Source organism: Pleurodeles waltl, chromosome 2_2 (assembly GCF_031143425.1).
Source record: "Pleurodeles waltl isolate 20211129_DDA chromosome 2_2, aPleWal1.hap1.20221129, whole genome shotgun sequence".
Lineage (NCBI taxonomy): Eukaryota > Metazoa > Chordata > Amphibia > Caudata > Salamandridae > Pleurodeles > Pleurodeles waltl.
Window position 1 is genome coordinate 677,015,667 of NC_090439.1, and position 26,520 is coordinate 677,042,186.

A 26,520-nucleotide genomic window follows, 5' to 3' on the forward strand; every position below is an offset into this window, starting at 1 on the left:
TGGCGCAGTTGTGCGTGAAAAAGTATAAATATGCCCCTTTGTGTTTGAGAAGAATTGGTACCATTTTGAAATGTCGAGCAAGCAAACAAAAAGATCAAAACGAATTAAATCATGTTGAAATAAAGAGAACTTACTCTCAATCAAAAATGATAATTATGTCAAATTGTGTAACATAATACCTAAGATTAAAAATCAATGTCTTTGGTATCAAAAATGAGTGCTAAAATTGTAAAAACACCAATCAAATGGAAATGTATCTAATATGTTCTGTTCCGGAATAACTGAATGTTAATAAGAAGCAACTGTATTCCATGCGGTCGTTAAGACCCCTTGGTATCAGCCTATCAAGTTTTTTTTTTATCCAGAAGATCTCCCTCAGAAATAAGTTTGTATTGTTGTTGAAATGTTCCCTGGTGGGAACCGTCTCCAATATTGTAAAGCGTTATTATCTGATGTTGTGGCCATGTTTACAAAAAAATGGCAAGCTATGCATGATTTTTCATTTTTAGTTTGAATGTTACTTTTGTGTTCAGTTATGCAAAGTTTTATTTTATGTTCTGCTTTGCCTACTTAAGCCAAGCCACATGGACATTTGAAAAGATGAATCAAGTTCTTAGAATCACATGTTTCTGTGGTGTTGGGCATAATTTTAGGTCCCTTTGATTGGTGTGTAATCGTGAAAAAAAGGCACGGTTTCCGGCACATGGCTTCTTCTTTTTCTTTTTTTTTTTTTTCTCTCCTGCCCCTTGGTGGGCCGGGTCCTGGGTAAGGGGGTATGTACTCTATATTTAATGGGGCCACTTGCCCACTGGGCTGATTTCAGCCTCTGAGACCTCATCCCCCAGGGCCCAGTCCTAGATAATTGTAGGAGGGGGCACTCAGCCCCCCTCCCTGGCCACATTCGGCCCCAGGGACCTCCACCTCGTTTACCTGGCTGTGTATTTTTTAACGGGGAGGGATGCCGTCTGGCTCCCCTCTTGCACCCATTTCAGCTTTAGGACCCCATCCCCCTGGGACCGGCTTCAGCAAAAAACACGGAAGAGTGCTGCGCGGCCCCTTCCCCCAGGCTTCATTCATCCCTGTGGACCCCATCTCTCATTGCCCAGCAGTGCCGCTATGCTAAGGGGGGGGGGGGGAGGGACATGCAACCCCCCTCCTGGTACATTAATGGCCCTTGGGATCCCATTACCCAGGGCCCGCTCCATCAATGTGCTGGGGTGCCCACCCCCCGGACAGTTTGATTTCCCTGCCCGAACTGGTTTGCGCAGAGAAACCTGTTTTTGCTCTTAAATTGCTCCCGCCAAGCTAGAGTAAACACTGAGTCCGCTCACAGCAGTCGGGAGAATGGAAAATGCTCCCACCCGCTGGAAATTGACTTCATCTGTTTCAATGCCCGCAGTGAAGTGGGCAGGGAAACAGATGAAAAAAATGCTTCCGCTCGCAGTGAGCAGCATTTTTAGCTTCTCCCTGTGGGCAGGAGCAATGTCGGCTCCCGCTGGAAGCCCTCAACAAACATGCAGTGGGTGCCCTGGATGGGCTCCTGGGCACCCACCATTTACTGCCAAGGCCATGAGGAATGGGGTCCTCGGGCCAATATTAGTCTGGAGAAGGGGCTGCATGCCTCCTCTTCATAATAAGGCTAGGCCCTAGACATTGGGGTCCCCGGAGCCAAAATCGGGTTAGGGATGAGGGATGCATGCCCCCTTTCCCCTTCTTAATATGGCCGAGCCCACGGAAATCGGGTCCCTGGGACAGAAATCAGCCCAGGGAGGGGGGGAGCAGGGGCGGGGTGGTGGCTGTGTGCCAGGCCTTGTGGCTAATCTCCCACCACCTTAAAAAAATAAATAAAATATATAGTAATTCACTGCAAAACCAAAGCTTACAATGACATTATAGTTTCACTAAAAGAACCAAAGGTTACAGGAAAGTTATAGTTTCCAAATTATTTTTTGTTGTGCACTTTACCACTGCTAACCGGTGCTAAAGTGCTTGTGCGCACGCCCCTAAACATGGTTTGATGGGTAAAGACCATATTGGTCTACATAATTTACTTACAAGTCCATAGTGAAGTGCACTACATGTCTCGGGGTCTGTAAATGAAATGCTTCTAGTGGGCCTGCAACACTGGTTGTGCCTCCCATTTAAGTAGTCCTGAATGTCCCAGGCCTGCCATTGCAGCCTGAATGCAGTTTCACACTGTCATGTCGAGCTGGCATTTAAAACCCCTTGCCAGGCTTTAAACTCCCCTTTCATTAGTAGTTCTTGTGCCTTTCAGTTTTAAATGTCCTGGTAGTGACAAAATCTCACATTCGTTTTTCACACCTTATAGGGATTGCTTTTTATATTTAATAAGCTGGAATTCCTGATTGAAAGGAGGTAGATCTGTCATTTTTACCACCTATGGAATTGTTACGATAAATCAGCTTTAACGGTAAAGCCTGATTTATTGTTACAATTTTGAAATGCCATTTCTAGAAAGTTGGCATTTCTGATGGATACAACTACCTGTGGATTCCTCACCTAATGAATACTCCCATGGCGCCAGCATTCGCCGGAAATCTTCTTCCTAGTCTCTGCACGTCAACGAGGACGTCACTCTAGCCCACGCGACGCCGTCTGACGTCATACAGGCAATAAGAGGTCCTCGCCGACGTGCCGACGTCAGTTCCCTTTTTTCCGTGCATTCGAAATGGTTATCTTTGAGGGAGCTACTGTTACTTTAGTAGTTACAGTGTATTTTTTGCTGCGTAGTAGTTCTCTGCGGTAACAATGTCTCGGAGAAAGTCGGGTTTCAAGCCCTGTCGAGAGTGTGGGGGCAAGATGTCCGTTACAGATCCTCACTCCGACTGTCTCTGGTGTTTGAGCTCCGACCACGACGTCGTGACTTGCGATTCATGTCAGCACATGAATCCGAAGGCCCTCAAAGAACGTGAGGCTAAACTATTACTGGCGAAGTCGAAGAGAGAGGAAAAACATCACAAAAAGTCTTCCTCGCCAAGGTCTCATCGGCGTCATCGAGACTCCCGGCGCCGTAGAGATTCACGGCGTCATTCCAGCAAGGAGACTCGTTCGAGGTCGCCTTCGGCTCGGCGTCGGAGGACTTGGGAGGTCAGTCCCACGGTCACGCCGCATCCATCGACACCGTTGCCCTCTCCGGCGTCACCGACTTCGCCTGGACAAGCGTCTGGTTGAGGTGATGCAGCCTCTTGTGATGTCTCCGGCATCGCGGACGTCGAGGCTGGCGTCGGGGTCGCCTTTGATTCAGGCACCTCAGTATCTGGCTTTTCCCACCCCTGGAGCCGATAGTACTGCATTTCTGAATGCGATGTATACCATTTTTCAGCAGATGGCTCCAGGAGGTGCTCCGGCTGGTCCTTCGGGGCCTTTGGCCTTTTCATTGGGTGATCCTGCGCCTCTTCGGCCGGCACCCTTTATGCCCTTTCTCCCTTTTGGGAATGTGGGCTCGGTGCCGGTGTCGGCTCCGGTGGCTTCAGAGGGATTGGCTCCAGAGGTTTCCATCCCGTCGACGTCGGGATTTCGTCCTGTGACTCCGGAGGGTCCATCGGCTCCAAGATCTCTTCGTCCTGCTCCTTCATCGGCGCCGAAGCTGCCTGTGGCACCGTATGCGGCGTTGGATGCTTCTGGAGATCGGCGCCGATCTTCGACTTCGGCAGAGGCCATGTCGACTCCGCGTATTGAGCAGAGACTACATTCGAGGAGGCGTGCTCTCCGTCTTTTGGAAGAGCAGGAGTACCAGCGAGTCCTGGAGGAAGGAGAGGTTGAGGACTCTGGCGATGGACTGCATGGTCTGGATACGGCCAGTGGGCTGGATACTTCCCCTGAGTGGGACCTTTCATCTCCAGGGGAGTATACGGAGGAGGCTGCTACCTTTCACGCGGTGGTGAGGAAGGCAGCTAACTTTCTGGACCTGCCTTTGCCGGTGGCAGAGGCGAAGCAGAATTTATTGACGGAGGTGCTGCATCCGGCCTCTGCTGCAGCGGAGCCTCTTTTGCCGTTTAATGAGGCTTTGCTTGATCCGGTGTTGGAGGTGTGGAAGAAGCCTGTATCTTCCTCGGCAGTTCATAGGGCTGTGGCCAGAAGATATCGGGCTGCACCATCTGACCCTGGCTTTCTTTCAAGACACCCTACGCCGGAGAGCTTGGTGGTGCAAGCCTCCTGTTCATCGAAATCAGCGCCTGGATCTTTCCCGACGGTACCTGGAGACAGGGACTCCAAAAAACTGGATGCGCAATCCAAGAAAATATTTTCATCATGCAGTTTGGCGTTGAAGGCCACCAACGCAACTTGCATTCTGGGGAGATATATCCCTGCTCTTATGGATGATATTTCATCTTCTTTTACGGAGCTTCCCCAGGGACTCTTGGATGTTGTCTCGGACGCCCAGGCTGCCGCAACCCAGATTATCCAGTCTGGGCTGGACACGACCGACTCGGTGGCTAGGGCGATGGGCACGGCTGTGGTGGCGAGGAGACAGGCCTGGCTCCGTAATTCAGGGTTTTCTGCAGACGTGCAGTCGACCCTATTAGACCTCCCGTTTGATGGGCACAAACTGTTTGGAGCAAAGGCAGATTCGGCCTTGGAGCGATTTAAAGAGAGCAGGGCCACAGCCAAATCGTTAGGGCTGCAAGCTCCTTCTTCCTCTGCCTCTTCCAGGTTTTTCAGGAGGTTTCGTGGATTTGGGCGTGGCTCTTCCTCCTCTTCCTTTCGGGGGAGGTTCCAGCAACCCGCCTCTTCCCACCCCTATAGATCATTTAGAGGGAGAGGTAGGGCCCGCACCAGAGGAGCCTCTCAACAGCACTCTGCCTCTTCCTCGTCCTCTGGAGGGGTGCAGCAGGGAAAGCAGCCTTAGGCTTCCACCATTTCCCACTCACTCCTCTCCTGTAGGGTGAAGATTACGGCATTTTCTCCACAAGTGGGGGACTATTACAACGGACACTTGGGTTATCAGTATTGTGGAAAAAGGCTACACCCTTCCCTTTCGGGAGTTTCCTCCCCCCCTCCCGCCCCGCCCATCTTATTGTTCAGAAGAACACCTCCTGTTGCTAGAACAGGAGGTTCAAGTCCTCCTTTCAAAGGGCGCAGTGGAGTTGGTCCCAGAGCAGGAAAGGGGTCGAGGTTGTTACTCAAGGTACTTCCTGATTCCCAAGAAGGATGGTCGGTTGAGACCGATCCTGGATCTGAGGATCTTGAATTGGTTCCTCAATCAGGAAAAGTTCAAGATGCTGACCCTAGCACAGGTGCTTTTGGCGTTGAACAAAGAAGATTGGATGGTGTCTGTCGACTTGCAGGATGCTTATTTTCATATTCCGATACTCAAGTCACACAGGAAGTATCTCCGGTTTGTGGTAGGGTCGCAGCACTATCAGTTTGCGGTCCTTCCGTTTGGTCTTACTTCAGCACCTCGAGTCTTCACGAAGGTGATGTCAGTGGTTGCGGCAGAGCTCAGAAGGAAGGGGATAGCAGTATTCCCTTACTTGGACGACTGGTTGATCAAAGCCAAGTCCCCAGAGCTTGTGTCGTATCATCTGCAGTCAACAACCCAGTTGTTGTTCGACCTGGGCTTTTCGGTGAACGTGCCCAAATCTCACCTGGAGCCATCTCAGCGCCTCCTGTTCATAGGGGCAGTACTGGATACAACATTGAATCGAGCCTTTCCTCCGCCTCAGCGGGTTCAAGATATTCAGAAATTGGTTCCAATGTTTCGAAATGGAGCAGTAGTTCCAGTCCTCAAGGTCCTTCGTCTGCTCGGTCTGTTTGCCTCCTGCATACTGTTGGTCACGCATGCTCGCTGGCACATGAGGGCTCTTCAGTGGTGCCTCCGAAGGCAGTGGTCTCAACACAAGGGAGATCTAGGAGGTGCGGTCAAGATCTCCAGAGATGCTGCTGTGGACTTGAAGTGGTGGATTGCGAGCAACAATCTTTCACAAGGAAAGCCGTTCGCGCAGTCGCCACCAGTGGCCACGGTCATAACAGATGCTTCCACTCTAGGGTGGGGAGCTCATCTGGGGGAATCTGGAGATCAAAGGACTTTGGTCTCCAGAGGAACAGATGTTTCATATCAATCTGTTAGAGTTACGGGCTGTACGTCTGGCTCTCAAGGCCTTCCTCCCTTCCCTTCGTGGTCAGTCGGTACAGGTCCTGACGGACAATGCTACCACGATGTGGTACATAAACAAACAGGGAGGAGTAGGGTCGTACCTTCTCTGCAGAGAAGCTCTTCGACTATGGTCCTAGGCAAAGGACCATCAGATTTGCTTGGTAGCAAATCATTTGGCCGGGGTCTTGAATGTACGTGCGGACAGTCTGAGTCCCCAATTCTCGGCCGACCACGAGTGGCGTCTCCATCCAGATCAAGTCAGTTTAATCTTTCAGATGTGGGGGTTTCCTCGGATAGATCTGTTTGCCACTCGGGAGAACGCGCATTGTCCGTTATTCTGCAGCCTCCAGTATCCGGTGCAGGGAGCATTGGGGGACGCGTTTCTGATAACCTGGTGCGACCAGTTGCTTTACGCGTTTCCCCCCCCCCCCCCCCCCCATACCCTTGATTCCTCGAGTGTTGAGGAAGATTCACCAAGACCGGGCCCAAGTCATCTTAATAGCTCCGGATTGGCCAAGGAGGGTGTGGTACTCCGACCTTCTCCAACTCTCGCTGTGCCCTCCGCTCCGTCTCCCTCTCAGGGCAGACCTCCTCTCGCAGTCGCAGGGGCAGGTTTTACACCCCAACCTCCAGAGTCTACACCTACATGCCTGGAGATTGAACGGGGCAACCTGAGTTCCTTCTCTCTCCCGCCTGATGTAGTGGATGTTATATTAGCGGCCAGGCGACACTCCACTAAATCTATCTACGCTAATAGGTGGTCTAAATGTGTTATGTGGTGTGGAGAGAGACCGATTGATCCCTTACATGCTCCTCTGTCGGACGTTTTGTCTTTTGCTCTGTCTCTAGCGCAGAAAGGTTGTGCAGTGGCTACCATTAAGGGTTATTTGTCGGCTTTGTCAGCCTTCATTTGTCTTCCAGACCAACCATCGTTATTTAAATCCCCTATTGTTCTCAGATTCTTGAAAGGTCTTTTAAATAAATATCCTCCAAAACCATTCGTTATGCCTCAATGGGATTTGTCATTGGTTCTCACTTTCCTTATGGGGTCCCCTTATGAGCCTATGCATTCTTGCCCCTTAAGGTATTTGGTTATTAAAACAGTCTTCCTTGTGGCTATAACATCTGCAAGGAGAGTGAGTGAGTTGCAAGCCTTATCAGTAAAACCCCCTTATACAGCTATTTATGGGGATAAGGTGGTGTTGAGGACCAAGGTTGCTTTCCTCCCGAAGGTTGTTTCACCCTTCCATTTGGCCCAGACAATTACTTTGTCCACGTTCTATCCTCCGCCTCATCCTTCAAAGGAGGAAGAGAGACTACATCGCTTGGACCCAAAGAGGGCGTTAAGCTTCTACATTGATAGAACGAAGGACTTCAGGCTGGAGGATCAGCTGTTCATCGGATACGTGGGCAAGAGGAGAGGAAAGGCAGTCCACAAGAGAACACTCTCCAGGTGGGTTGTTCTTTGCATTAAAATCTGTTACTCTTTGGCAAAGAAGGATCCTCCTGATGGCATTAGAGCTCATTCCACCAGAGTTAAGTCGGCCACTTCGGCCTTGGCCAGGGGTGTTCCTGTGGTCGACATCTGCAAGGCCGCAACTTGGTCGTCCCTTCACACTTTTGCGAAACATTGCTGTTTGGACTCTGAGGTCAGAAGGGACGGCCATTTTGCACGGTCAGTGCTGCAGGATTTCTTGGTTTGACCATTTCGGCACCCACCACCGGGAGTTTTACTGCTTTGGGACTCTATTCATTAGGTGAGGAATCCACAGGTAGTTGTATCCATCAGAAGAACGAGTTACTTACCTTCGGTAACGACTTTTCTGGTGGATACATAAGCTACCTGTGGATTCCTCACGGTACCACCAGCCTCCCCGTTGCCTTTCTGGTCTTACCAAGTAATCCTTGAGTGCGCTCCTCTTGGTCTTCAAGGTTGCAATAGATGTTGTAATTATGGATACTTGTATATATTTATATGTGTATATATATATATGTATATATCTTTGTGTGTATACATGATTTGCATATATTTGTTTGTTTAAAAAAAAAAAAAATGAGTTATATTAAATCTACAGCCATTTTATTGCAATGTTGTGTATTTTACAATGTTATGGGATGTTGCCTTGCTCTTTCATTGCATTGGGTTGTTCTTCTCATGCACGTAAAAAATGTTGGTACTGACGTCTGCACGTCGGCGAGGACCTCTTATTGCCTGTATGACGTCAGACGGCGTCGCGTGGGCTAGAGTGACGTCCTCGTCGACGTGCAGAGACTAGGAAGAAGATTTCCGTCGAATGCTGGCGCCATGGGAGTATTCATTAGGTGAGGAATCCACAGGTAGCTAATGTATCCACCAGAAAAGTCGTTACCGAAGGTAAGTAACTCGTTCTTTTCTGCTCTCTACCCTGTGTGCCTGCAACCTGTGTCTGACCACTTGTCTGGGGTGGGTACCAGCTGGGCTTTGTGTATTCCCTCCAGACAGCCACACACAATGGGAGCTTGGGTGTGACTTGATGGGCCCCCAATAGGCCATCCTGACAGGACAGGAGGGAGGAGCTGGCTACAGCCTCACACTTAAACCTGACTAGGCTGTGCCCACACAAAGGACTGTATAACCCCTGTAGTGAGTTTGGAGCCAGGGCAGAAGGGAGGACCTCTGTGCAATTCAAAGACCGCTTTGAAGTCTCTCTCACTTCAAAGGCACTGTTGGGTTTAAGAACTGGACCTCATACCCTACCCCTTCAGTACACTTCTGGACCTGTGGATAAGGACTGTTGTACTGCTACAAGGACTGCTGTTCTGGAAGAAGTACTGCCTGGCTGTGCTGGCCTGCTGCAGTGGAGTTTTTTGACGCATCTCCTTTAGAGCGTGGTTCTGAACCCACACAATGCTCCCTTGCTAGAATTTAAGGTATTTTGGTGCAGTGTGTCCAACAGGGTGCCTGTAGCCGGCCTGTGCTCCATTGCTGTCAGCCTGAACTTTTGGCTTTGTCCCAGTCCGACACGACCAGATGGCCCCTGTTGGCAAATTTTGCTTCAAAGGGCTTTTTTTTTTTTTTTTTTTTTTTTATTTAACAGTTTATTGCTTTAAAAAATTCATAACTCAAGTTCTCCTTATTCGATTTTTGTCGATTTGGTCTTGTTTCATTTTTTAAAATTACATTCTATTTTTCTAGTTAGTTGTGGTATCTTTTTGTGTGGTGTCTTGCTGTTTGAATTGTTATACAAATACTTTATTCTCTTTACACTTACTTTACACATTGCCCCTTAAGTTAAGCCTGACTGCTCTGTGCCAAGCAATTTAGGGTGTGTATGTGACTTAACCTGACTAGAATTATGGTTCCTGCTGGATACCTTTGTTAAACAGAAACTCGATTTCTAACCTTATATATGATAAAATAAGCAGTGCATGGTGGAAGTGCAAGTTGTAGTTAGTGCTGCTAACTATAACTGCAGAATTTTTTTAATTTTTTTTTGTTCAAGGCACTAACGTCAGTAATTCACCACTATAATGTTACTTTAACCTTTTTTTTTTTTTCAGAAAATTTCTAATTTTTAAAAGTAAATTAATGTACAATTTAATGCTGATCTATAATAGAGTAGTGAATTAAAGATGGTTGGATATTTATTTGTTTGATTTTTTTTTTTTTTTTTTTTTAAGTGATGACTCTCCAATGAGAAGCTTGTGGGAGCTGGATGCACAGTTCTCTGCGTGTGCTCCGAGGGGCTGTACTTCCTGTTTGGCTCTTACGAACCGCTCACAACATTGTGCAATTAAAATATGTAAATTACAGTGTTATATTGTAATTTTGAATACAATAGAACATTGAACATATTGTTTAAGGTAGAACAATGATTTGTGTACTGTCCAATATAAGATATAAAGGAAATATTTCTTCATGGGCTCCACTAAGATCTCGCTCTGAGATGACTTGTGTACATAGTAATGAGTGGACAGGGACCTCCCTTTCCTCTCAGACCTTTCTCTGATATGACGGGTGAGCATATTAGGGTGTATACATAGACTGGCTTCTCCTGTCCTACCTCTCTCTTAGATTACGGGTGCGAGTAGTAGTGAGAGGAGAGTGGTTGCCCTTTCCTCTCAGACCTCTGACATGACGGGTGTGTGTATTGAGGTCTCTTCTGTCAGATCTCGCTCTCTCTCGCAGATGGTGAGTGTGCATAGTAGTGAGTGGAGTGGGACAGCTCTTTCTTCTCAGACTGCTATCTGATATAACAGGTGTGCATATTGGGGTGTATACATGGACTGACCTCTCCTATCAAACCTCTCTCAGATGATGGGTGTGTGTAGTAAGGTGTGTACAAGGACTACTTTCTCCTTCCACACCACTCTCTAAGATGACAGGTATGCGTAGTTGGGTGTGTGGAGAGATACTGCCCTCTGCGCCGAGACAGCTCGCTCAGATGACGGGTGTGTGTATTAGTAATTGGAGAGGAACAACTCTTTCCTGTCACACCTCTTTTTCAGATGCCTGCTCTGAGTATTAGGGTCTGTATATGGACTAGCCTCTTCTGTCAGACCTGTCACAGATGATGGGTGTACGTAATACATAGTACGGTGTGTGGCGAGAGACTGGTCTCTCCACTGAGACCTCTGTCTCAGATGACAGGTGTGGGTATTAGGGTGTGTTCATGGGCTGGCCTCAGTCAGACGTCTGTCCCAGGTGATGACTGAGAATAGTAGGGTGTGTACATGGATTAACTTCTCCTGTCAGACCCATCTCTCTGATTACAGGTGTATGTACTAGGCTGTGTACACGGGCTGGCCTCTTCTGTCAGACTGCTCTCTCAGATGACTGATGTGCGTTCTAGGCTGTGTGGAGAGAGACTGACCTCCCTGCTGAGACCTCTATCTTGAATAACAGTTGTGCATAGTATGCTGTGTCCAGGGACTGTCCTCCCTACGAACACCCCTCTCTGATAATGGGTGTGCATTGTATGATGTGGGAAGAGACTATTTTCTAATCAAAGCTCTAACAAAGCAGATGGGGGTAAATAGTATACTCTGGTAAACATCATCTCCTTTTCCACAGTAGCAAGTGTGCATACTACAGTGTATTCATAGATCACCAACCCCTTTCTACTGTTCCCGATCCTGCAAGAGTCTTTTTGAAAATAAGAATTAACAGTCTACTTATTGCAGAACTTGAAAGCGGGCAGGGAAACTGATAAACTTAACTCCCAGCGAGCAGGAGCAGTTTTCCAGCCCCCGCTTATTGGGAACAAAGTTAGTGTTTGCTCTCGGCAAGCAAAAGCAAACTGATGCCTCCCAAGGGTTGGCTCCTCAGGAGATAGCAGGAGCCGGCCCTGGGTGGTGGTCCCCAGAGCCATTAATGGCTCTAGAATGGGGGCTACACGGCCCCCCGCCTCTTACTTTGCACGGGCGGTCACAGTGGAGGGTTGTTGTCCTTGGGGCAAGGGGGGGGGCGGGTCAGTGCGGCCCCCTGCAAACCATTTAATTTTGCCCCAGAGAGGTAGTGGTCCCCAGAGCTTCAAAGAGCCACAGCAGTTTGTTCCCCCCCCCCCTGCTTTTTCCCCCCTCCCCCAATAATAAATCAAGCCCCGGGTAGGTGGTGGTCCCTGGGACTCATAAGAGCCCAATGGAGGGGGGGTGTCTGCATATTCCCCCCCCCCCCTTTATGTTGATAAAGCCCCTGGGACGTAGTGGTCCCTAAGGCTACTCCAAAGAGTCTTAGAAGTGAGGCCTCGTGTGCCCCACTCCTCCTCCCCTTTTTTTTTTTTTTTTTTTTTTTTTTAATATGCCTCTGGGACCTTCCCTACCCGGCCCATATTATAAACCAGGGAGGGAGACCTCCTCCTTGAGTTTTAGTGACAATTGTTTTTTTTTTTTTTTTAAATGCCTTTTTGTCCTGGTAAGGTCCCCAGGGGGTCCTAACACCTTTGGTGTAGGTGGTCAGGGTATTCCTACCCTGCCCCATTTTTTTTTTTTTTTTAAACTATTTCCTTTTTGAGACTCATCTGAGTCTCAAATTGACTGTTAGCACATCCTGGTTTGCAGCCGATGCGATCTCTGGGACCTGTGGAGTCTCAAGCTGTGGTCGTGTTCAAAATCTCTGTGGGAAATTGCATGAGGAAAACGCATTTTGGATCCCCCATTTTCTCGCCCCCAGGTTGATGAATCACCCCGAGACTTTCGAGACTGCATCTGAAGTGAGTAGCGTAGTAATTTTGAAAATTTCTTGAAGATTCGTCAAATGGCGCCAAAGTTATTAGCAAACCAAAAAACACTTTTCCTATGGAAACTAGTTATTCTTTTTTAACAAAGTTTACAGGGGCATTATAGTTGGCTCACATTTTAAACGTACGAAACCATAGAAATTCACCAGTTATAGTTGGTTACCTCAAGTAACATAACTTGTGCCCTAACATAACTATAACTTGCTTCCCACCATGCAAATTTTTTCGTGAGAAAAAGTTTACTGCAAATATTTCATTGACATTATCAAAGATGTCATAAGTGCTGTAATTTGTGGGGTCATTAGCAGTGTATGGCGAGGGCGCCAGTTATAGTCACCTTAGGGCACGAGTTAGTTACTTGAGGTAACTCAACTATAACTGGCGAATTTCTATGGGTTTGTTTGTTAAAAATGTGAGCCTAACTAGAACGTCACCGTAACCTTTGGGTTTTTTTTAAAAGTGAATTTCTATGTTTTTTTCTTTTTTTTTGTTCTATTTCCTAAATGCCCCTGTAACCTTCTTTTTTTTTTTTTAGTGAATTTCTATAGTTTTCTTAAACACATATTAACCTTTATTACTACATATTAGGCCATGCGCTGCGGCGGTTTGACCCTGTCAACCCCTTATAAGCACCCAACCTTGCACGTGTGCTGCATTAGGCCATGCGCAGCAGAGGCTGTCCGCAAGACCGGGCCTACAGCTAGACCCTGCGGCCAGCCCGCTAACCACCCAACCCAAGGCCCTTTGGCCTTGCGCTGCGGAAGTTGGCCGCGGCCTCTCTGAGTGTCAGAGTTGGTGTTAGAGGGTGTATCTGGGTGTAAAAGTGGCTTTGAGTGTGTACATTATTGTATTAGTGGTACGTCAGTATGTGCGCAGGTCTGTGAGTGGGTGCATGATGCTGTCAGTGGGCCTCTTGGTGTGTGAGGGTCGAACGTGGGCTGTGAGTGGGTGCACAAGACTAAGGGCCTGATTACAACTTTGGTGGAGGGTGTTAATCCGTTCCAAATGTGACTGATATACCACCCACTGTATTACAAGTCCATTATATCCTATGGAATTCGTAATACGGTGGGTGGAATATCTGTCACATTTGGGACGGATTAACACCCTCTGCCAAAGTTGTAATGAGGGCCAAAGTGTATCTGTGAGTGAGTGGGTGGGTGAGTGTCTGAGTGGGTCTGTGGGTGTGTTTGAGTGGGTGAAATTGAAAGAGAAAAAAAGTAAGAGGGAGTCCTAGGTTTTTTTTTTTTGGCTTTGTTGTATGATATACTCAGAATTAGATATTTTCTTACAATTTTAAATTAAAATAATTTGACTCCTTTTTATTTTTATTTTTTTATTTTACAAAAAGGAGGATGCGAGTTCGGCTGGACTCAAACCCTCTGGGCTCAGTATGAAGGTCTCTGACCTTCACACTGAGCTATAGGTTTCATTTTTTTAAAATTTATTATTATTTTTTTTTAGCCCTTTATGGGCTTTCAGGGACAGCTGGTCCCTCCCTATTTTTATAATTTTTTTAATTTTATAAAAGGCCCTTTATGGACTCTCTGGCACTGCGGGGAAAGCCTTAAGGCTTCCCTCCAATGTCATTGCTTCAGCAAGCATGGAGCTGCTTTAACAGCAGCTCTATTGTTGCTGAAGCATTTCATCTTTAGATGAAAGCTTCAGATTTTGACAGCGGGCCTGCTTGACGGGTCCCGCAACCAAAATCCGACGTTTTTGCTGTGGCTTGGCTGCAGCCAGTCCACAGCAAACAGTTATGTCCCTCCCCTCATGCCCTGACCATGCACAGTTTTCTTATCAATAGTATTATTGCAAATGTTGCAGTGATAATATCGAAGATGCATACAAGATCTCATCAATGATATAATATGGGAAGTAATTAGCTGTGCATGGCAAAGGCGTGATTTATAGTTACCTTACGGCATGAGTTATAGTTGCTTGGTATAACTCGAACTGCTGAATTTCTATGATTTTGTATGAGTAAATTCAGAACTAACGTTCTTGTAACCTTTGTTTTTTTATTTTTTCAGTGAATTTGTATGTTTTTTTTAAAATTTGAACATAAAGCAATTTTAATTATTATACGTTATTACAACCCTTGCAGCGGCGGGGTTGGTGCCAGGCTGTGCAGCTAAGCCCTTATAACCACCCAACCACACACGTCCTTTGGCTATAGGCAGTGCAAGTTGGCCACAGGACCTGTCTCTGTCTCTGTCAGTGGATCTGTGAGTGGGTAAGTGGGTGCGTAAGTGTTTGAGTGGATCTGAAAGTGTGTGTGTGTGTGTGGGGGGGGGTTCATGAGTGTCTGAGTAGGTGTGGGCGCATGAGTCTCTGAGTGCATGTATGAGTGAATCAATTAGTGTATGAATAAGTATGTGTTTTTTTTTTCTCAACTTTTTCCATATTTGCGAATAATTCATGAATTTTCTCGATTATCACACATGGTGACGCAAAACTATGTTAAACCCATAATTTGCCCCTGAAACACACCTGTAGCATACCCCTGTGGTCAGGGTACCTCCACCCTGACCCCTTATGCCACTTTCAATTTGGATTTTCAACCCCCCCATACCCAACCCCCTCCCCGGCGCAACTTTCTAGTCCGGTTGCTGTCCGCCAATTACAATTCTTCTCTTCACATGCGTATTTGCGAAATATTCGCAAAGTCATCGCGGCCAGAGATATACCAATTTATTTTCCCTTTAATATCTCAGAAACTACTGAACAGATTTACACCAAATAAGCAAAATCGTGATCTGTGTACCAAAAGATAGTTTTCTACCAAATTTGGTGTAATTATGTCCAGCAGTTTGGGCTGTAGACGTGTGTTAAGGTCATATTGGAATTAACATGATAAACGCAACTTTTTTCAACCTCCCCTCCACCCCCCTTTTTTTTTTTTTGTCTTCTCCCGCTTGACGGATTAACCCGCAACTTTCAGTGCGCATAAGAATCACTGCAACACTTTGTTTGGAAAATGTTGTGAAGATTTGTTAAACGGTGCCAAAGATAGGGGCAAGTTAATAAACGTTTTTTCTCTGGAAGCATGGTCCTAAGTATAACTACCTTCATACTTTAAGTTCTTTTTTTTTATATGCATAGGTACCTGGCTTGATTCCTGTAAAGACACCCAGGTACCAAAATAATTGCACCCATAAAATTTGTCTTTAGCTTTACCATTGTTCTCTGTCATTTGCTCATCTTTTCTCGCTTCTGTCTCTCTTGCTCATTCTCGTTTTATTTTTTCATCTTTCTCCTCTATCTCTCTCACATGCACAGCCCATTCACACATATGATGTAGGGTAGTTTTCAGTCTTTCTTTTAGCTGCTGCGGTTTACTCATCATTATTGGTCATGTTCACGTGCTTTCAAGGTCCCTTTAACCTCCTTCAACCTATAAAGGAATTGGGTTTGATTAAAAAGTCATACGTTTTTTGTTTTTTAATTTGAATCCTAGACCTTTTCTGGCTGAACATTTCAGAATTGAAACTAAAATTACATCCCTAAGTTCCCTGTCATTTTTATATAATTCCACAGTACACCTAATCCTGCAGCCTCTTCACTTTCAGTTGCTTAAGCGTAACATTACAAATCACTTTTTTTCCAGGTGTAGAATTTGGTGCTCGAATGATAACGATTGATTCAAAACAGATTAAACTTCAAATATGGGACACAGTAAGTACCTAATTTACAAAAGTAATTTCTTATTCTTTTGTACTGTAGTGTTGGCAATTAAAAGTGCACATTGTTTCTGCAATTCTGATATGCAAGAGCTTTATTTCAGCTTTGGGAATGTCATACTAAGAACTTACCAATTGAACTGACTACTTCTGTTTTCGGTTCTGCTGTCTGCTATTCTTAATGAATAAATGAAGTACACAAGATGTTACTTTTATAGTCAAAATAGCATTTTTCATTTGAGAATGCACTCTCTCCTTCTCCAAGTTTTTGCCATGTGTTTAAAAGGTGTTAAAATCAACCAAAAAGATAGTGTGGCATCTCCTACGCTTAACGCATTAAGTTGTTTTTGTTAGTTATCTGTAGCTCCATATTTTTTTTCTAACGGGGTGTTAAAATGTATACATTTCATAAAGATTTCCTTTGAGTTGGATTTACAAGGACTCGCAGCTATAATAGCTGCTTTTTAGGGTTGAGTGCGCAAGCACTCTGTCCCCGTTGTAATCTCCCTGTGGGCTTTTAACCTCACCAGGGTCACTCCGGTCACTTTAGTTGATTCATGGGCTTCCCTTTTAAAATTAGCTTGATTTTTCATTAGTGAAAGGCATGCGTACGTCGTGCCTTTTTCGGTGTTTAGCCCTCCTCAAGAGCACCGGCCAACTACTGAAAACCTATGCGGCTCCATGTCTTCCGTATGGTTTCTGGACTACTTTTTTTTTTCTCTTTATTTCATAGGCAGTGCAATCTCGCTGGGCAGTAATCGAGTGCTTTTAATGACTACCAGTTTCATTCTATTATTTATCCTAGTGCTCCTTCGCAAATTCAAGGTTTTACACAGTGCGATCACACTTTTTTTTTTTTTTTTTTTTTTTTCTTACCATGTAAAGGCAAAACCGGACCAGTCTTTTTGTTCTGATTAGTCACCTACATGCTTGTGACATTGTGCTTTAAATCAGCTCCCCTATGTGAAAAGAAAAGTATGTCCGGTTAGGAGTTTACACCGCTAATAGCTCTAACTCGAGCAAACGCGAGATGCATTGCATTGAAAATGCTTGTTTCCATTTTAGATCTGTGAGAATGAAAAGAACCCTAGATTTGAGACTACATACAACTTTGGGAGCTAACTTACAGTGATCATGGTTTGATCACCACTGTGAGCTTAACAGGCAGCACTGTAGAAGAGTCTTGAATTGGTCATCAGGCAGGTCACCCATCATTTCTTTTGAGTGCTCTTACCATGTTACCTACCTTAACTTAACCGAAATTCCACTATAACAGTATATGTTACAACTGGTGGGGAGTCATACAGATGTGTTAAAAATTTCACATTCAAATTGTTGAGACTATTTGTAACCTTTTTGTTAGCAATCATGTAGCAAAAGGGCAAATCATTTAAGTATTGTCAGACATCAGTTGCATTAAACTCTTGATTATGCATAGCACATAAAGTACTAAAACTGCAGCACTCATTGCACAACACATTATATAAGCTTGAATTACAACAACCTGAAAGAAAATCAGTATTGAATTGATTAATACAATACCTAATCCAAGAATTAAAAAGTTGTATTGAAAATCCGTTTCATTGATCTCTTATGGGCTTTTATTAGTCCATCTGAAAGAATGTATTTAGAGAGATTAATACAACTAGGAATTGTTGGATTTGAGAGCATAGAACAGCCAACACATGTTTGGCTGCATTTTTTTGTTACCACTTCCATAGGTTGTACAGTTTGAAACATGAAACTTAATATCACACTAGATGGATCATTTCTTGACGTATGTTGTAACTCAGCAGGGAAATACCGAAGGAAAATAGTTGACCTTTATTTCTTCCCAACGCCTGTAATACATTTTAGCAGTCCTACCTGGCTGATTAGCCTTAAAAGGGCTAAACAGCCCTGGGTTGCGTGTGTTCCTGTTCAGGGAGGAGATGGCCTGTCAGTTCGGACTGTTCCTGTTGCCGCGGGGTCAAACTGATTTGCATATGGCTGGAACCAAACTGAGGTGGCATGATGTGCTAAGTAAAAATAGACTGCGATGCAGCCCTCATTACCAGTGACTGAGATTAATTCAAGTATTCCATCCATTACTTTTTTTGTATAATTCAACCTGCATAAGTACAGCATTGCCTTTCTACATCTGTTTACTCGCCCTTCCCATCTTCTTATTTGCCGAACAGTACACTAATGTTAAAATAATAAATATGTGGTAGAGAGAGGTTGTGCATGCTGTGATTAAGTACTCACAGAGGGACGCCCACAGAGGATTAGATGCAGGCCGAGTGGGCAACCCCTGCTATGCATGGACCAGACGTTGTACTCAGCCGAGTTTAACCTCCAGCTGAGGGTTGGGTGCAGGCCCTAGACAAGGCCAAGCCCTGTGACCCAACTCCACTGTGTCACAACCAAAGGCCTTGCGCTGCGGGGGTTGGGTGCTGTCAAAGGGTTGGGAGCTGGGCAAATTTAGAATATTAACAACTCTTCACTGAAAAACTGCAGGTTAAAGAAATAATGAAGTAATAGATGTTGAAATGAGACTGGAACTAACGTTAAACATTAACGTGTGGTGCTAAGCATTGCATCAAGTCGGCGCATGTCGTAGTTCATTGGCTGAACTATAACTGGCACATTTCAGCCGTTTTGGGTTTTTTAAACTTTTTAGTTCTTGTCTCATTTCAACTCCTAGCTATAATGTCACTTTAACCTTTTTTTTTCTTCAGAGATTACATAGCCACACAGCTGAACCTGTTCATCAAGTACAACAAACTACTTGATGATTATCATTCCAAAGCAGTGAAGGCTACACCACAGAATACGCCAGGCTGCACATATTCAGCTATGCTCTTAACCTCCTTCACACGTAACTCCTTATCCTTCATGTTCTGTCTGCTTCATTTGACATGATTAGCCACTCCACCCTCTTAAACATCCTTGAAGAGATAATGGGCATTAATATGTTGTGTTCAATTGATTCTCTTTGTTCAATGAAAACAGAGGCCAATGATTTCCAACTTGCTATCACAAATCGGACAAGAGCTGCCCTGAGGCTGCACCTGCCTTCCGCAGTCCTCAGTGTTTGCATAGACTCTTTAGCAAACTTACTGAGAAACTCTAAAATCTCATCTCACTCCACGGATAACACCCAGAGCTACACAAGCAGTTCTTCTCCAAAGGCCTTCAAATTCCTGGCTGAAACTCAGAAAGAAATTAAACCCTAGAAATTAAACCACCCCAAGCTCAACCCTCTTAAAACAGAGTCCTTATACTCTTCCTTTTCAACTACACCATTCCAGTCCAATAATTGGTCAACAGCTGCACCCTTCTAGATGTCAACCTGGTATTCACAGAATGCGCAAAATCCCTTGATTTTTCTCCTTGACAAAAATGGCAACCTTTAATCTCACATAAATGCTTTATCCAAGGCAACACAGCACAAAATAAGGCTACTGAGAGGTATTAAACACCTCATCCCAGACAAAGACCTCAAACAGGTGACCCAATCTTTCGCCCTTTCAAGGCTGGACATTGGCAACTACTCTGGGGTATACCAAATTCCAACCTACTTCTTCTGAAAAGACTTACCACGCACTGGCCTGATCATTTTGGGAGTGAGGCAATTCAGTCACATAACGCCTCTACAACTTAACTAAACTGGCTAAAGTTCAAAGCCAGGAACCAGTTCAGACCAGCGTGCTTCACTCACAAAGATCTCCACAGTGGTGCTTTAAACTATATGGCTCTAAAGCGACTTATCTCAAGAGGATGCCCCGAAGCTCAGATTCTCTGTGTTTGGAAGCCCCTGAATTTAAGACAGAACAAACTAAAAAACGGTCTTTCTCAGGAAGCACCCTTGAAATTTTAAACTTTTTACCACCTTAAGTCATACTTTTTACCTCGCTTAAAGCCTTCAAAAGAGACTTAAAGGGTTTTCTGTTTCAGCTCTTCTTCCATTCCTAGCTCAGCCTCTTGCGCCTTTAGGTTTTAATTAATTTTTTCGTATTGTAATGTAGTTTTTACCCTTCTCTCCCTACCCTGTTCCTCATTTCATGTCTAATCCCTCCCATTAATGAGACTACTTATAGCCCTCCCTTTTTACCATCTTATTATGTATCCCTGAGTTTTTACTCTTTAAAGCATGCTAGCACCTTCCTGATTTGGTTCGCTTTATAAAAATAATACATATTTTGTATATAATCCTCCTGTGAATTTGCATGGGCAGAACCAAACTCATTTACAAGAAACATTGACAGTAACTAAGAGTCAAGGTATGAATCCTCCCTCGTAGATTATTGTGGAGGGCGCTGTATTTTTAAGGGTGCAAGTTCAACCCCTTTCACTGAAGCAACACAGGAAATGCTGCCTGGAAACGCTGCAATTTGGGCACAGGTGGTTCCTACATTAATTGCCACATGGGCATGCTAAAATCACAAATGTAGAAGAAGGTAAAGATGGAAATTTCCAGCATGGTACAGCTTATCCAAAAATGTCACACTTCACATTTTTTGGTAAGCAAAATGAGAAGACTGAAGAATCCTATGTAAAACGGGACTATCTTGCAAAATCTAGGTGCAGCCATGAAACCTACTGCACCATGGCAACATATGTTTGGAGAGGATAGCTTTGTGAATTTTGTCTACACCTTAATTTAGAATAGAATACAAGACAGTAGCTTACGAAGATCTGGAGAATACTTACGTAACCGCTGTCCTTAGGTGGCTAGTAAATCCATAAAGGAATTAGAAACTTCTTCTGTCTCCTGATTCAACTACCACTCAAACATTTGAAAAGTCACGCTAGACCAATTTGTTGCACTGTGTACATAAAAAAAAATGTTACGTTGAGTTGAAAGGTGAAAATATAAAAGGGGTGAGGCCTCCTACATTGTTCCAGAAACTCGCAAACATTCTTAGCACTCTAACTTTCCAGCTGGCCTATGGGTTGTTTAGCAAGGGCTAATATCCTGCTTGAATAAAGATAAAAAGAATTTAGACATTCTTACATGAAATTCCTGGTGATGTCCATGTGAATCCTTACCTCTGGTTGACGTAGTAGGCTGTGTGGTTGTTGGCCATCCAAAGCTTGAAGAATGTATGTGCTCTGGCTGTGGCTGGACTCTTTCTTGACAATTGAGGTGAAGCAGAGATGCATACTTCTACCTGTCATGGTAGAGTCTGAGCCACAATGCACTTACTAACTTATTGACTGTCCTCTCACTCTGTGGCGAAGTCTAACTCACTGCCAAGGACCTGTCAAATGCAGAACACACCCTTGAATGAATTAAAGGCCACCCTAAGCTGTGCTCTTCTCCAACACGCATTCTGGCCAAGATACACTGTTGTAGAGTTTTGAAACTAGACTCATGTAAGTGGCATCTGCCTGTAGTAAGACGCACAATTATTAACTGTAAGTATGGTGTAAGTTAGATGCTAGGACCTGATGAGACTTTTGATCTGATTAACCTGAAGCTTCCATTTAATCCGGCAAGCCACCACTATTTTAAATGAGATTATATTATTTAAGGAAACAGTACATGGTCTACATACTTTTTATACATAAACTGCATCATAAACCTTTAGCTGGAATCCACCATGAGGCCATAAGGGCGAACTGTGCAGAAGAATAATTTGTCATGCGTTGAAGGTTAAGGTCGTTTTTTTTGGGGTATTATGGGGTGGTTCCAGAACACATGATATTTGCCTTTGCTATGGGAATGGAGCTACTTTGAGTGCAATCAGCACTCAAATGGGCACGTTCAATCTGCGTCTGAGCAAATAATCATTTTGGAAATAATCAAGCATAAGAATTGCATTTGCATACTTTAAGATTATACACCTGATAGAAAACATAAAACTACAAGTTCAAAAATGGAGTGCTTTTAGCTAACATTTCACTGAAGCCGTGAAGCATTCTAGCAATGCAGAAAAGTGATCTAACTAGTAATATCTGTTAATATTGATGAAACTGGGTCATCCTGCTTCTCATTTTGCCGTCATGAGGTGCCTGAGTGGCATACATTTTACCAACATGGGTATGGGGCTGCTAAGGCTAGCTTATATTCTGCATGTTTTAATAAAAATCAGTTTGTTGTATCAAAGTGTTCATTTTCTCCATTAACTCAATTTACTCTTATTATTCCTTTACACTGTTGTCTAGTACTGACCTTTCCCTGACTGTCTGAGTCAGATATCAGCACTTGCATTTCTCATCACTCATAGTCCGCGGTTCACTTGGTTGATACAGCACTGAAAGAGAAATTCCCCTCTTGTGTCTATGTTCCAAAGCAACTCCCGAAGCTGCCATAGTTATACCAGTGAGCTCATTGAGCAACACAGTAACGCCGCTCTTGATTCTATCGGACACAAGAAGGGTTGGAGTCGGGGATGAGACTTACTAGAAATGTGCAAGTAATCTGCTGCTCAAACAGCCACAACCTACGCAGATGGGAAACCATGTTAAATTCACTGACAACCCTATTTTTGTTAAACCCTTTGTATATTATACAGTTGATGTTGGGCCAGATTAGTCGACTTTTTTTTTAATTAAATGTTTTATTGCATGGTCACACTAAACTAAGATGTGTAGGGTAAAGTGCGAAAGGAAGCCGGATGGAAGATTCAAATAAGACACTGATATAGGGGCTGGCGCTCCTCTTCCAGGACGGCGAAGCATCAATAAGTGATGCTGTTCATTGTATGCGTCGAATTACATACTTTCTCAGTGGCTATTGCTTGCAGAATTGACCACTGCTACATCATACGCAGCAATGTAACCGCAGCATTCACCTGCACCTGGCAGAAAACGGCAAGTAAAAGTATGTGATCAGGATTGCCACTGCGTTACCAGGGCCCACTTCTTGAAACACCACTACAGTACATTGCCCTCCATGCCTGTCCAATCCTGGTTTACGATTGCTTTATAAGAATTGCAGAGTCTGTTTGGCAAAGGCCACAGTTGCTAACCCATGTAAATGTTCCTTTAGAGCTCAATCAGTCAAGCAAGAAAAATAATGTGGGATAAAATGATGCCTTGGCGAGAGGCTGACTAGAAAGTTTAAAATTTCTTTCAGATGGACAGATGTTTGTCTTTGAAGAAGTTGTATGGAAATGTAGGATGATATGCACAGTTCTATGAGTAATCTCCACCTAAGATGCTGCAACCAAATTCTGTTTAAGAGCTGTTACTCTCTGTGGCACTAGCTAACATAATCTTAGGCATCTCCCAGTTATGTCAGAGTGCTGGCTCGTAGTCTTGAGACAAAGCCTTCATCCTGCTGGTGCTGGAAGGAGAAGTGTCTGATGGGGAAACAACCTTTACCACTCAGTCTTACCTACCCATTACACTTACTACAAGCCTTTTATGTATATGCTTTCACTGTCAATGCCTTTACTATGCCTATACCTTTACCACAAATGCCATTACCACTCATCCCTTTACCACGTATTATTGGGTTAGTATGTTGGTAAGTATATGCAAGTATGGTCGGTTTTAAGTCCTACATTTTTGGTGCTTATTGCAAGATATTAAATATATACATATACAAAATGTTTTATATATAAATCTTTTTATGTTAAATATATGAATGTATGTGCAAGATAGAAGTGATGGGGTAGTGGGCGGGGAAGTGTATTAATACTTAGGTATCAACTGTAATCTTAGTATTAATTTTGAATTCAATTATTAATAAGTTAAATATGGTGAAAGTATGAATGGTTACGCTATGCAGGGTAATGGTTCTTATAATATAACCCTATCCATGTTTGTGGTTGACAAGGGTGGTAAAGACATATGCATGTTAGTAGTACATGCATGGTAAAGGTATGCGTTGTAACGTCATACATCCTTCTGGAGACTCGCGGGGGCTAGTTATGGAGCTTTTTTTTAGAACCTCTCAGTGGGTTCATGATCTACAATCTGAAGCATGATCTGAGGGTCTTTCTGCTACTTGTCAGCCTCCTGTTTTTGACACGGACATCAGACAAATATGGCCATACCCTTGACAAATAGTCACGCTTGTGTCCCCTTCTTTTTGCATGTCAGACTTGTGAGGTGCCTTTTTAGTATACCATACAATTTGATGGAGCTCCTAAGAAGATTGGGAGACTTTTACAGAGAACATCTAGCATTTGAAGCATGAGGTGCTGTACTTCGAACATCTGCTTCTCACACGTGCTGAAACACGCCACATGCCCATCTATTAAAGCTTGCCTGCAGGCGTGCCCTGTTGCTGGTAAATAAGGGGCATGCACCCAAGTCCACTTGAAGATGAAAGACTCCTGTTTGCACTCACAGATGCCAGAACACCAAATCTGACATGCCCTTTGTGTGTTGGTGGCATCGTTTGGAGGCTTGTGAGCCCAAGACATGAAAGAAATGAAGCAACTAGATAGATTTAATCACACGTGAGAGCAGTACCTTTTAAAGGCTGGTTAGTCTCATCCCGGACAGTTACACAATAGGAGAGTATTGCAGTGAATTAATCTGTAGTACTTGTTAATATCTCTTTACTACAACCCACAAGTCGTACAATCACTTCAGACTCCAGCTGCCTTCTTCCTACTAACTGTCTTGAAGTCCACTCTCAGTTACGATTCCTCCATAATCCACATTTTATATAAAGGTTGTGTCTTACAGATATGTGAAGACACACCTCACCTCTTAATTTCCAGAAACAAAAAATATATAATTGACACAAAAATAAAAAATATCGAGAAAGAAACATAATGCTACAGCTACAAACAGTAAATGACTTACACGTAAAAGGCTTTACACCAAAAAGGTACAGACTTTGGGCATGAAGACCTAAACACAGATTGTATGCAAAATATATCCTCAAATGATTTACATCACAACTATTCCTCTTCTTTGCCCTCTTTCTTGCTCTCGTTGATAGTTCCTCCGTCATCTTCAAAGCCACTGTTTTCACCACCAATACTTCACTTTTCTTTACTGGATTCACCCTCACCACCCTTTCTTGTGATCACCATTTGTCTGCCCTCACTATGACTACAGAATTTGAAACTTCTTTAACCACCTGTTGTGAAGCACATTTTGGCTTGCTTTTCTTACCTTTCCTGCCAAGCTTGGTCCTCATAACATCACCTACCCTGATATCCTGTACACTGACACAGCACTTTTTTTAATTTTATCTGCCCTTACTCTTAAACTGGTTCTCCACCATCCATATTTTGACCTCTGCGCACAGCACACTCCCTAACACAGCAACACCTTGAAAACCAGCAGGGATTCACATTAGAATATGCTTTAAACCCCCTTCAGGCCTCAAACAGTGTTACCCCCTACATCCTGGGTGGACCCATGTTTGCCCACACCAGATCTCTGAACAAGTCCATCAAAGACCTGCCACTCGTATGAGCTAAGCATATACAGTCTCTACCACTCTGTCAGCACTCTGTCGTGACATTGCCTTGAGGATAATAAAGACTAGATCTCTTTATACAGTGTATGTTGTATTAAACAATTATTTCATTTCTCTGATACAAATTGTCCAACTAACAACTAATGACACCAAAAATTATATACCTAACTTTACACTAAGGCAATTAACTGGCTGGATATCATGGCTGTCTTGTAATTTCTCATAAATTATGTAACATACATTGGACTCCTGCAGCTTACATTCCATCTCCTTGTCCATTTGGGACCCTCAATATGACTCCTGAGGTCTGTCTTTCCAAAAAGTAATTCCTAATTGCCTCTTATGTACAAGATCAACTAAATATAAATCTCACTTTTGCAGTAGGTGCAAACCTATCTCCTTGTATTAGTAATCCTCCTTTAAGGCTCAGTACAGATGACTGTTTAGCAAATACCTATATTTCTCCTGCTAAACACCTCTCCTTAGGCACCCAACACATCCCAAGCTGCATGACGCAAATAATTTATTTTTCTTCCTTCATTTCTGTTCCCTCGCACCTGAATCTTTACTTAAATCTGCTGAATCTATAAGGGATTACTAGATCTTCAAATAAATCACACATATCTACCAGATTACGTACGTCTGTAGGTAGTCTTGACCCCAAAAAAATAGCGTTCTTGTTTTTCTTCCCTGCATTGTATTCAGCAATTGAATCATGTTCCAAGAATTTTGTACTTGATCTAGCTAATTTCAATCATTCTGGACTATCTTCAAACTTCATATTCATCTGAGCTTAAACTGAATCATGTCTTAAAGTTACTCCTTCCCTCAAAGGATGTTGGGAGATAAGATGTGTAATGTTGCTTTTCCTCCTTTCCCCTTTCCCTCACCTAACAAATGCTTTCTGAGATTGACTACCACTCCAGACTACCATTCAGGTGTCTCTTTGGTAGGTTTGACTTGAGATCATCAATTGTCGAGGAACATGTGCATGAACCTGTGAGTCTTTAAGTGTTCATTTGGACTGACCCTAACCTCACCCACCCAACAGGACACGATAAAACAAAGGGACTATTAGAACAAATTGACACCTAATGGCTATTTAAAGACTTGATTCAGAAAAAA

The 26,520-nt window shown here is 44.0% G+C and overlaps 1 protein-coding gene across 1 annotated transcript in view; it reads left to right on the plus strand.

Moving 5' to 3' along the window:
• Positions 1-26,520, plus strand: part of RAB2A (RAB2A, member RAS oncogene family) — a 266,500-nt gene that overhangs the window by 62,461 nt on the left and 177,519 nt on the right. The window contains exon 3 of the mRNA XM_069220232.1: positions 15,947-16,014. Within this exon, the coding sequence (XP_069076333.1) occupies positions 15,947-16,014 (68 nt within the window). The remainder of the gene's footprint in view (positions 1-15,946; positions 16,015-26,520) is intronic.